The following is a 13,075-nucleotide window of genomic DNA, read 5'->3' on the forward strand; positions in this document are numbered from 1 at the left end:
GTTGGGAAGTGAGTTAACAGACCACTGCTGATGGCCCTGGTTAATCTGACTCCCCTGTTTTTTTCATGTTACTAACTTTTGTCTTGTTGAACAAATCATTGACCCAAAACAATTGAATTCTTGCCTCTAAGAACTGGGACCAATATTATAGACCCTACTTTCTCCAATCTCATTAAAAGTTCTTTAGAACATATTAATGTCTATATGATGTACAAGCCTATGGTTACTCAAATATTACCAAACAAGCCTTACTGTTGGCCACTTAAGTTGTTATCAATACTCCATCAATATGAGCACAACTTTCTGCTTCTTTTTGATAGAATATATTCCACAAAATTAAACTATTAGGTTAAAGTAGTGGAATATCTGAAGGCACTGATATACATTAGAAGTGTAAGATACAGGGCTGGAGAGATGGCTCAGTGGTTAAGAGCACTGACTGCTCTTCCAGGTGACCTGGGTTCCCAGCACCGACATGGCAGCTCACAACTGTCTGTCATTCCAGTTCTAGGGGACCCAATGGCCATGGCAAAGCATCAATGCACATACAATAAAAATAAATACACTTTAAAAACCCATAAAAGTGTGAGATATATTTTGCCTAATAACATTTCAACATTAACTTCAATTTCTAGCCTTGTGAAATTTGCATATTTGGTAGGTTCTTGATTGTTAAGTTCTGAACTAACAATAAAATACGTCATTAGGAATCAAAAGGTTAATGAAGGGACCCCAAGATGTCTGTTACAATGCATATGCCTTGTCACTTAGTACACCTAAACTCATGGTGCAAGCTTGTTGGAAAATTGGGAAATTTGATTTCACTGTATTTTCCTGACTACCGATTTCTCAATCCACATGTGGTATTCTTAAATTACGTATAGAAACTTCAAGGGCTTAAGGCACTGTCTCCATAACCTTGATGACCCGAGTTTAATCCTCCAGATCCACAAGGTGGGAGGGAGCGAAATCCCAACTCCTAAAACTTGTCTTCTGACTTCATGTCAGCTGTGGCATGCACCCTCCCCCCCCCATGCACATACACGCAAAATCAATAAATACAGTAAGAGATTCAAATCATTTTCAAGCTCATACATACCGGGGAGGAATGTGATAACGGAGACATCAGTATTTGGGCGTTCTTCGAAGTCCATCATCACCTGCGCGGACCCCTGCCTCGTGTAGCATCTCACAGAGGACCTGTGCTGAACGTCACCGCTCCTGTAGATCATTGCCACGACACGGGCATCGTGTTCGCTGCAAGTGTACACTCTCTCTTTGAATTGCATTTTAGGCACTGGGAAAAAAAAAACCAGACTCATGGGTCAAAATGAGTAGACATGTCCTTACGGGAAAATGACATTTCAGGCGCTGCAGTTTGATGTTGATAATAAGACAGAAACACGAGAAAAGTGTCTCGGTCTCTACTCAGTTCCTGGCCAACATTTTGGCTTTGAGAAAATCACTGTGAAAGTTTTCATCTCCTTGTCCTTGTCATTTTTATCGGCCTCTTTTGTGAAGTAAGCATGTGCAGTGAATGCTTAAGAAGTAGGCAAAACCAGAGACCTTCAGATATTTGTATCAAAACTGCTGTGTGGTCACACGCTTTCAAATTTTCTTGATGTGAAGAACATTAAACATTGTGCAGATAATTACTGAAGGGACTCTAGCCAGCCAAGGCCTGGCAAACAGGACTCTGGCACGGACCCTCCCCCCCCCCCCCCCCGCCCCCCTTCCTTGATAAAAAACACTAGATTGCATTCCTAAAGCTAGCTGTCAAGGTCAATTCCCTTATTTGGCCACTTCCTCCTACAGAGGCTGACTACCAATATTTAATCAAAGTATTGAAGTCCAGTAACCCAAAGCTCCCTTTGGCTCACCTAGTTAACACGTCTAACTAAAATTAAACACCTCATCCAAACACAGGGTTTCCCCTTTACCTTTATAAACTGCCATTTGCCTATGGGCCACATCTGTCCTCTCTATCCAGAGGCAGCCCTTTGACCCTCTGGGACAAATAGCCCTGCTCCTTTCCCCTTGTCCTCCCTCATTCTCTATCTCCTGTCTTTGTCCCTTATCCCTGCCTTCTGTCCCTCTGGGGCAAATCAATCTCCTTTGTGCTGAGAGCTTGATCATAGGGTTCTGAACCAATATTTTCCTTTCAGTGACTAGTACATTTTATGCAGGAATGGTAGGGAAAGCTGATAGATGTGTGCATGTGTTGGTTTTAGGTGACATCTAAGCCAGGTCAGTCATACACAGGTCTCATTGATAGCAGGTTCCTTTCTTCCAAGAACCGCTGGAATCATCATGGTAGGAAAGTGCCCAGGTTTCTGTAGAGAGTGATGATGGTCAGAGAGGCTTGCTGTGAAATCTTTTGTGTTGCAATTTTTTCCAGGACAAATGTCTACCTTGGATGGAAGAGTGATATTAAAAGGGTGATGGAGCAACAGGGTGTTCTGGGAAGAGGAGAAACACTCCATCCTGCAGAGAAGCTTCTTAAGTTCAGGGAGTAGACAAAGACTCCAGGAAGTCCCTGAAACTGACCAGATTCACTAGCTCCCCCTCCCCTTCGCAATCATATATAAGCAGTCGAGATGGCTGAAAGACACTGTCAGATAAGCTGAGCTGCCTGGAAGAGGCAGAGACTAGCCCTACTGTCTAGAAGAGATAGCCTCCAATTTGCTGAGCTGCCTGCATGCTGTGCAGTGTATTCCAGGTGTCCATCATTTGTGAACTGTCACCAGTGCTGGGGTGGGCTTTGGTGATGCAGCTGTCTTTGAGTCATGTCTGTTCCTTTAAGTACCCCAACAGAACTTACAGGTCCAACCAGTTGGACTCTGGGTCTCTCCTTTGGTAGACTTTGGTCTTTTTAGGAGTAGTGTCACACAACAACAGTGTATTTGACATTTGATTAGAGAAATCCGAGGTGTGGCTGGGTGACAGAAATTGTATAGTGTTACGTGGGAAAAGACCGTGGATACTCAGCTCCATGCATGTGGTGAGGAAATTTTTGAATCATTCAAAACACCAATGATGATATCACATTGTTCTTTAAAGTAGAAGAAGATTAGTGATTTTCTTTAAAGACTGTCTAATTCCATCAAAATGAGCAGGAGGAGAAACGATGTGGGGTATTTGTATAGGGTGAACCACCGGTGTCTCCAATACCAATGTCTACCATGTTGAACTCATATCCTGAGTACCTTGCTAGAAGTAGTAGACAGGTAATCAAATTAAAGTTCATTAGGACTGATGCTGGCCAAATATGCCAGGTGCTCTCGTGTCAAAGAGAGACCAGGTCATACAGATGTCTGAAGAGGGATGATGATGTGGAGAGGCACAGGGACAAGACGGCCACCAACAAGTCAGTGAGAGAGGCCTGTGACATCTCTCCCTTGTGGCCTCAGATGGAACCACCCCGCTGACTTTCATTTAGGCATCTCCCTAAGAGTGCAAGGAGGAACATAGCTCAGCGGTTAAGAGCACTGTTTGCTCTTCCAGAGGTCCTGAGTTCAATTCCCACATGGTGGCTCACAACAATCTGTAATGAGATCTAGCGCCCTCTTCTGGCCTGCAGGCATACTTGCAGACAGAACACTGTATACATAATACATAAATACATCTTTAAAAAAAAAAAAGAGTGCAGGGAGGGGCTGCTGTGAAGCTGCCGTTGTTCAAGCCACCTGGTCTGTGGCCCTTGATAACGTCAGTCCTAGCAAATGCATGCGGTTGTATACAGCTTATCACCCTACCTGCCATTTATATACATTCAATCTTAGCATTGTAAAAGTGAAAGTCACTCACAGTCGGAGGCCGAGTCATTTATGGACACCGTGGCCTTGCTGGGCTCGCCAAGGGCAGCGTTCACCGGCATGCGCAGTACCAATTCAAACTTTTCAATTCCCTCCAGCACCGGTCTTCCCAGGTCATCCAGAATGACAACACGGACAGTCTGCATGTTGACGCCAGGCGCAAAATCTAAATTGCGGCTGATTCCCACATAATCTGTTCCAGCTAAAATCATAAGGAATGAATTATGTACATGGGGACTAAATTTAAAAAAAACAATTATACAGACGAAGTTATAGTTAATGTTTTATACTACAACATATATACAAAATACTACAGAGAAATACATTTAATTAACAAATGGAAAAATTGGATCTATGTGGTTATTGAAGTAGTGAATCTAAGATGGAGTTCTAGACCTTGTCTCCAATGGCTGAATTTGAATTACATATTTTAGCATTCCATTTGATCTCTTTTCCCATCTTCGTTAAAGTCCTTTGATAATCAGTTCTACAACAATCAGCATATCAATCAAATACATGGTAACATTGTATATACAATGGATTTTTGTTCATATCAATTAAATATCTATCTTATTTCTGTTTCTGGGGTGACTATTTTACTTAGGTATATGGTGGCTTTTTGGTTAGAACTCCACACATTTCAAGGCTAAGTTCCTCTGCCACCACGCTCACTCTAGGCAATGAAAGCAAACTTCAACTCCAAAGACATATTTGATATTTGATTTCATATTTTTTCAGACCACGTCATACATACATAGTGTTGATACCTCTATTTACACATAAAGTAGTTAAAAATACAATTGTCTTTTAATCTTCAGCCACTGTGTCCAAGAAGACTTGGGAGTGGGAACAGTAGTTCTGTACGCTTTGTTTCTCTCTTTTCTTAATAGTCTTTCAATTCTAACTCTCATTTTGTACCTCTTTTATCTCTGGATATGCAATTGTGAGAGTATCTGTCTCTGATCTATTACAGGAAAATTTCTATCCCTTATGGTTGCAGGTGTAAGTCAGTGGAAGAGTATGTACTGGGCACTTGCAAACTTGTGAGTTCAATCTTTAGTATTCAAACCCAAAACAAATGCACACACACACACACACACACACACACACACACGTTTCCTTATGTTTCTTTTGTATTTTAGTTTTCTTTATTCTTATTTTTCTTTATGTATATATTCAACCCTCATTTGAGTTTCATTCTTAAAAGTGAATAATTTGCCTGGTGTAGTGATGCACACCTTTAATCCCAGCACTAGGAAAACAGAGACAAGTGGATCTCCATGAGTTTGAGGCCAGTATGGTCTACATAGCAAGTTCCAGGACAGCCAGGGCTGCATAGAAAGACTCTGTGTAAAAATTAAAAAATAAAAATGAAACAAAGGAAGAAAGAAAAAAGGAAAAAGAACCATTTGGCTAAACATATATTAACAGACAGTTGCAGTCTGCAAGGTGCAGAGCTGGTTCACTATATGGGTGACTTCTAAAATGGAGCAGCTCCTGCCTGCTGCTCTGTGGGATGACTGATGGCGAGTAGCATGTATGATGAGATCTGTGTGTATTTGTTCATGTCACACACTAGTCACATAGGATGGAGGGGGGTATATGAGAGAAATGGTCTTGTCGGTCAGCTGAAAAGAGGAAAGGAGATTTTAAGCCCCGTGTTTACCCTAAAGTTCGTCAGCAGTGTTTTAGAGCTTGGAATAAGAAACAACACTGTGCTGGCTGGGAAATTTATATATGACGATGTGTAGAGGGACGCCCGCTGAATCTCAAGTATTTACAGGCTCACTTGGTTAAAATGAGGAGGTAGCCAGTGAGGAGGTACACCTGGGAGAGACTTCAGTGTCTTCAGATTCTGTGAGGGTGGCTGGTATGACTGCTCCCCTGGGTGTGTCCCAACAGCCAACCGTGTCAGATTTGCTGAGTAGAGAACCAAGCCATGCAAATGTGGACATCGCAATGTAGCCTTTGAACCGTACGTTACGACCTAGACTCTGGTTCATCTTCTCAAAATCTCTTTCTTTACAATGGTAAAGTTTAAATTCACATACTCTATAGTAGTAATTTCAGGAGAAAGTAGTCCATTAAGAATGTTTCAGTCGCTGGGCGGTGGTGGTGCACACCTGTAATGCCAGCGCTCGGGAGGCAGAGGCAGGTGGATCTCTGTGAGTTCGAGGCCAGCCTGGTCTACAGAGTGAGATCCAGGACAGGCACCAAAAACTACACAGAGAAACCCTGTCTCAAAAAAACAAACAAACAAACAACAACAACAACAACAACAACAACAACAACAACAACAGCAAAAGAATGTTTTAGTTAGGTGAAGTGTTTGGGGGATGGAAGCTGCAGGAAAACACAGAAGGCTGATGTCGCAGAGCGCTCACCGTCTGCAGAGGGTGGTTCTGTTTTCCGGGACCTCACGGTGACGCTCGAAGGCCTGGAGAGGTCAGTACCCGTCCTCCATATCTGCACCTCCACGTAGCCGGCACTCTCTTCCACCGAGTACTGGACATCCCCAAAGTAGAAGACGGGCTCTGTTCACAAGGATATAGAAAACACGGCTGTTACTTCTCTCTCTACCCCTGAGATGACATCTAAAGTCGGCTTCCCTGTATTGGCGTCATCGCGTTTCCATTGAGTGAGCTGATATCTCATCTTAAGGCACATGACTTGGCTTGCTTTTCATTTACATAAATACCTTTATTGTTATGTTTTGGGGTGCTGGGGATTGAACCCAGGGCCTCAGGCATGACAAGAAAGCACTGTACCACTGAGATACAACCGTAAACCCATATGTAGGTGATAGATGGCTGCTAGGCACCCTTAAAAGCTTAGCTGGAAAAAATACAATCAAATGAAACCCAATACATAACACATTTGGTTGTTTTTTGTTCTGTTTTGTTGTTCTGAGACAAGGTTTCTCTTTGTAGCCTTGGTTTATCCTAGAGCTCACTCTGTAGTCCAGACTAGCCTCAGACTCATGGAGATTCTCCTGCCTCTGCCTTCCCAGTGCTCTTTGGTGTTTTTTTTAAGTTTTTTTTTTTTTTTTTTAAGTTTTGCCTGAGCATTCATTTTATCATTCCTCACTAAACTACTAAACTACTGTGGGTCAGAGAGATGGCATCTGCCTTATGCTATCTTCTGGTCCATTGAATTTAGATTTAACTCTCGATGTCTGAGTCTATTTTTAACTATCAGAATTAGACCCTACAAACAAGATTAGGATAAAAAACGTGAGTCCCTATGACTTTAGAACGACCAGGCCTGGGTGCCAGTTATTTGTAGGGCTTTTATATCCTCTGTACAAACTGAAGTTTCACTAACTAAATCATCTCATGCTAAGAGGTTAGCATCTGTCCTCAGGAATGTGAATGATGCTGCTTGGGTTCTATAGTTCCTGCCTCCAGAGCATAGTTTTCTCCTGTGTTGGTGATGAATTTCAATGGATGTGGAGGTCATCTCCTATCTGATTCTTTATGATTAACCCATGACTCTTGATATAGCTGCCAGAGGTCTGAAGGACAGTAGATGTCTAGGGAAAACTGAAATGAATTATGGGAATACTTTTAAAAATACCTAATTTTGAAATACAGATAGCCTCACAGGAAACTGCCAATAGTTCCCCACTGAGAGTTTATCTTATAAACAGCCATTAACAAAGGTAAAATAATCAAGAGAGCATGTGCGAAACAGTCCTATTTGCCGTTAGTTTTACAAGATTCAAAAGGAGCTTATCTAAAACCACGCAGCTCACACCAGGACGTTTAGCATCATTAAAGGGGCACTGTTCTGTTTCCTAGAACGAGATTGAACTCCCCAAATGCACAAAGTGACGTGAATCCTCGGAAAGCCACAGGGCGTGGCTGGGTGTGAGTGTGGGGGGGTGAGCTCAGTGAGAGAGCACTTGCCTAGTGTGTGCACAATCCTGGATCCCATCCCCGGCACATGTAATAAAACAAAGCCGCAGGAAAAGCCCAAGGCAAGCTTCCTTCAATCCTCTATTTGCAAATTAATTACCTTTACTAGAAGACATAATACAAACGCTTGCTTCTTTTCTTCCTCCAACATGGAAGCATATTTAAAAGCATTTAGCTCCCCTGGCCTTAGATAATATGAAATCAGTCTTGGAAATGTTTGCCTATTTTGGTTTGGAGGTGATAAATCTGCCTACAGCATAGTTCACCTCCCTGCTAGCCTTTCAACTTGGACATGCAGGCGAGTGTACAGATGGAGTTGTTATCTTATAACCCCAGGCAAGCAGACCTGACTGACAAACCAATACATTCCTTACATTTTCCACATCTGAGGAGGGGCAAAGGTGAAAGCAGAGAAGCCAGAAAATGATTATTCTAAGCAGACAGCTGAGCCAGGTACAGCAGCTTCTCTTCAAAAGGCTTTCAGGATTATCATGGAGGCTTGGTCACGTGCCTCCCACAAGTGCTCTCTCTAAGTCTCTCAACATTTCTGGTATCTCAAGAATTAGGTTTCAAAGCAAAAGCTGTATTAATGCAGTGGTGTTACCTCTCATCTTCCTAGTCCTCACAGATGCATATTAGAAATGGAACTGAATAAAATCATGTGAGTGCAGCCATAAAACACCACAGGCCACAGGCGTAGCATGCAGGGGTGGTGTAGGGGGTGGGGGAGAGGGGCTGAGGATGGGTAGAACTGTGTTTGCATGTGCACTCACACACATCCTGTTAACCACAGAGCAGGTCCTTCACCTTATAGCTTAGCATACAGTTCACAGATGAAAACAGAGAGAGAGAGAGAGAGAGAGAGAGAGAGAGAGAGAGAGAGAGAGAGAGAGAGAGAAGCTGCAGACAGCAGCAGCATACAGCCAATCACATGGGACATCGCGCCTTCAGTCAGAAGTAGGAGGGGCCTAGAGACAGGCTTTCATTATGAAGTCTCCCATTTTAGTACAGTAGCGAGTAGGAATTTGGAAAGGTAACAAATGAATTCTCTAAAATGAAGCTTTCGGTGGTCAGCAGACTCAGGTTAGCTGTCTGAGTTCCATCTGCTGCAGGCGGCAGGAAGACGGGTTAGATAATTAGCTGTCATGATTAAAGTTAAAATCTGAGGTGATTTCAACACAATAGTTTCTACAGCATGAAAACAACAGCAGTTTAAAAAAATAGCCCCACAGGATATCTAGCAAGTTGCATTTTTAACAAATCAAAAGAAATGGAGTAGGTCTTTTCAGTATAGATGAAAGAAAACTAAGATGATGGTAGTTGTATTTAAATTTCTCATTTTTCCTCATAAACTCTAAAATTTGAATGGACTTATAAATGTTATAAACTATTGGGTCAAAATCTTATTATATAAAGAAGTTACAGATGCCACAGGAAGCTACAGACATTACACAGAACATACTAAGATGGTCCTGGAACTTTAAAAAATTTTATGTGTAAGCGTGTTTTGCCTGCAGGTACTTCTATCTGTGAACCACTTGTGTGCCTAGTGCATGGGGAGGCCAGAAGAGGGTACTGGGTTCCCTAGAACTGGAGTAACAGACTGTTGTGAGCTGCCATGTGAGTGCTGGGAACTGAACCTAGGTCTTCTGGAAAAGCAGCCAGTGCTCTTAACCACTGAGCATCTCTCTAGCCTTGTGCTTGGGACATTTTAAAGGATACTACAGGATCAAAAGGAGGGAATGGATAAATGGGTAAAGTCTACCAGAAGACAAAGAACCTATGCAAAATCCAGGACAGCAGTTCTGTCTTTGCTAACAAATAGTTTTTTGTAAGGCCGACTTGTGCCGAGTGTGGTGGTTTGAATAAAAATGGCCCCCACAGGTTCATATATTTGAATGCTTGGTCATTAGGGAGTGGCACTACTTGAGAAGGATAAGGAGGTGTGGCCTTGTTGGAAGAAGCGTGTCACTGTGGGCCAGCTTTGAGGTTTCAGAAGTTCAAGCCAGGCCCAGTGTCTTTGTCTTCCTGCTGTCTGCAAGTCCAGATGTAGAACTCTCAGCTCATTCTCCAGCACCATGTCTGCCAGCACACTGCCATGCTTCCTTTCGTGATGGCAATGGACCAAACTTTGAAACTGTAAGCCAGACCAATTAAATGCTTTCTTTTATAAGAGTTGCTGTGGCCAGGGTGTCTCCTCACAGCATTTGAACACTGACTTAAGACACTGAGCCTATTTGTTAAGTTTTCCTTCCTTCCTTCCTTTCTTTTTTCCTTAAGCACTTGGTTTTTTAAAAATAATACTAACTGAAGACCTTTGCAAATCTGTCATAGACTGATTCAGGTTACAATCTAGAGCCCAGTAGAAAAAGCTCACTCAGTTCCCAAATCTGGCTCCTACCTATGCACCGCACCTTGAATGGCAGTAATGCTCACAGCCAATGTAGAACAGTCAGCAGCAGCTGTGACCATGAACCAGAAGAAGGATGATAAAATAAAACCATGCTCCCTGCAGCCTCCTCCCAGGTCACACTGAAAACCTTCCTCAGCACTTCATCCTTCTCAGACGACAGTTCAGAGGACATGTTTAGCCTCTCTGCACAGGACAGGTAAGTCACATCTAAAGCACAGGCAAACCTCCCTGCCAGGGAGGGTTTCAGATGGCACAGTGAGAATGTGTGAAATTCCCAAAGGAAGCCAGGATCTCTCTCCATTCTTCCTGGTGCCCTTTAAACTCAAGGGCAGGGGCGAAGGCGCTCATGCTAGGAGACTTATTCTAGCTCATTAAGCGGGAGTCAGACTTGCGAGGCTCTGGACACTTGCCCTTCACCTCCGCTAATGTGGAAGCGAGGGGAAAGGCTAGGCTCGGCCACAGAGGTCACACACCTGCAACACAGACTAAGGTAAATAATTCAAGTTCTGTTCCCAGGGGCCAGGGAGTGAGCTCTTCATTATTTATTTATTTATTCGGTGTCTGGATTGGTGTTTACGATTTCATTGTGTCTCCTGAGATGAAAGAAGGAGGTGCCGGCAGTAATTGCTGTCTGGAGCCAAGTCTTATTGACGCATGCGCATGCGTGCACAGGGGCTCTCAGTGGGTAAGCTCCGTAGCGCTGACTGACATGTTTGCTTGAAACTGAATGGGATAGAAGTCTGTAGGCTGTCTTTGGGCAAAGCCTCGATGCTGTCTTTGGGTTTAGTGTTGGAAATAATACAAGGGGATTGACTCTCACCTATAAATCTGTTTGGAGGTTTCAACGCTGCCCTGGTTTGCTTTCTGTGGCTGCAATAAATAAGCACCATGACCAAAAGGGACATGGAGAGGAAAGGGTTTATTTGGCTTACAAGGACCTGCCTGTAGTTTGACCTTGGAGGGAAGTCAGGGTAAGAACTCATGCAGGAGAAGAGGCAGCAACCATAGGTAGAGGAAGACAACTTTCTGGCTTGCTTCCCCTAGCTTGCTCAGCTACTTTTCTTATAGATCCCAGACCTATCTGCCCAGGATGGGACTGCTGGACCCTCCCAAGTCACTCAGCAATCGTGGGAAGGTCCCACAGACAAAGCCATGGGTCAGCTTGATGGAGGCAGTTCCTCAACTGAGATTTCCTCTTCCGGGTTATGTCTAGGTTTGTGTAAATTTGACAAGAACTAACCAGCACTAACTAACTAACAGGTCCTTATGTCTTACTGAGTACTCACAACCCACATCCTGCAGGCATGTCAAGGTCATTTTTTCCCTCAGGGTGGAGAGGGTTAGTTCAACCCCTGTATCCTTTACTTTTTTCTTTGTTGTGATAAAATACTCACGAAGCAGCTTTAGGGAAGATGGGTTTAATGTGGCTTGCATTTTGAGGGACACATCACGGGAGGGAAGGTGGTGGCAGGAACGTGCAGTGGTTAGACATATTGCCTCTGCATTCATTATCGGAGACTGGACAGGAAATGGGGCCGATCTATCAAACCTCAAGGCCCACCCCACAATTCCCCCAGTGAGCCTCCACCCCCTAAAGGCTCTATACCTTTCAAAACACTGTCAACAGATGGGGACTAAGTGTTCTCACACAGGAGCTGTGGGGGACAGTCCACATTCAAACTGTCACTCCCATCCCCTGGCTTCTCTCCCTCCACTTTATCGCTGGGTGCAGCTAGCATCACCCGATGCTTGGCTTTTCCCAAGAGCCATTTTAAGAGGCTCTCGACGGAAACAGACAGCCCCAAAGCCAGTAACACCACCCTTACTGGAAAGCTGCCAGTGTACCTCACCGACCTTGGGATTGTCTCCAAACTCCTCACTATGGACTACAAGGCATTGAAACTGATGGTCCCCCTCTGCCATTTCGACCACGTGTTGGTCACTTTCTGCTCAGTAACAGCATCTGGGAGATCTTGTATGTGCTGCTCCCAGCCTCTGGCTGTCTCATCCAGTCTTCCCTTAGGAAGATGCTTCTTTGGGGACCATTCTGCCTTCCCTCTTGTCTCAGCCTGTAGGGGCAGAACTAAGCTTCCTTTATTCACGTATGCTTTCTTGGCACTTAGCTTTATCTTTGTCTGGCAATGGGTGCACAATAAATATCTGCTGAATGAATTAACAACAATGTAAGGATCATTGATTGTCCACAGCAACTGAATCAATGTATGTGCCTCTCTGTAGTGGAAGTTCAAGGGTACTCGGTGCCAGTCAGTGTGCACCCTAGAGGGAGTGTGTGGTTGTTTGTGCCAGAGAATGACTTTGTAGGCCCTTCTGATCTGGAATAAATACAATCCTAAATTATTTTGACTAGGTTCTACTTTTCTTTTCAGAAATACTTTAAAAACATAAACATATATCCTAAAGATGACCTCCTTATCTAGTCTTTGAAAACAGTTTTCGAAATTCTTGTTGAAAAACTAAAGCTTGAATGTATATTTAAAAGGAAGTTTAAAGGTCTACCTCATTTTAAAGGCACATTCTGACATTTCTTTTTCTCAACAACAATAGCTTTCTCAGAAAGATCAAGACAAATCAGTACGTACTTCGGAGGCCGATAACAATGGAACCTTCCTAAGGTTTTAGTTAAGCATAGGGAAAGGTGAGCCTTTCTCCAGAAAGATAATGTTACCAGTCTACTGCCAATGTAGTTTTACCCCAAAACAGACCTGACATTTCTGAAGGTCAACATACAATTTAAATGAAATCTCAGTATCACAATCATGAAAAATTTTCACTATGCATTTGCATGAATTAAGACGTGTGTGTGTGTGTGTGTGTGTGTGTGTGTGTGTGTGTTGTGTATGTGTGGTATGGTGTGTGTGTATGGAGGTATGTGTGTGTGGGTGTGTGTTGTGTTGTATAAGTGTATAGTG

At 43.3% G+C, this 13,075-nt stretch overlaps 1 protein-coding gene across 1 annotated transcript in view; it reads right to left on the reverse strand.

The window, feature by feature from the left end:
* Frem2 (FRAS1 related extracellular matrix 2) overlaps nucleotides 1–13,075 on the reverse strand; it is a 148,747-nt gene that overhangs the window by 36,900 nt on the left and 98,772 nt on the right. The window contains exons 7-9 of the mRNA XM_006977580.4: nucleotides 6,200–6,349; nucleotides 3,808–4,017; nucleotides 1,100–1,297 (exon numbers count right to left, since the gene is read on the reverse strand). Of these exons, the coding sequence (XP_006977642.1) occupies nucleotides 1,100–1,297; nucleotides 3,808–4,017; nucleotides 6,200–6,349 (558 nt within the window). The remainder of the gene's footprint in view (nucleotides 1–1,099; nucleotides 1,298–3,807; nucleotides 4,018–6,199; nucleotides 6,350–13,075) is intronic.

The sequence above is a fragment of the Peromyscus maniculatus genome, chromosome 6 (genome assembly GCF_049852395.1).
Source record: "Peromyscus maniculatus bairdii isolate BWxNUB_F1_BW_parent chromosome 6, HU_Pman_BW_mat_3.1, whole genome shotgun sequence".
NCBI lineage: Eukaryota > Metazoa > Chordata > Mammalia > Rodentia > Cricetidae > Peromyscus > Peromyscus maniculatus.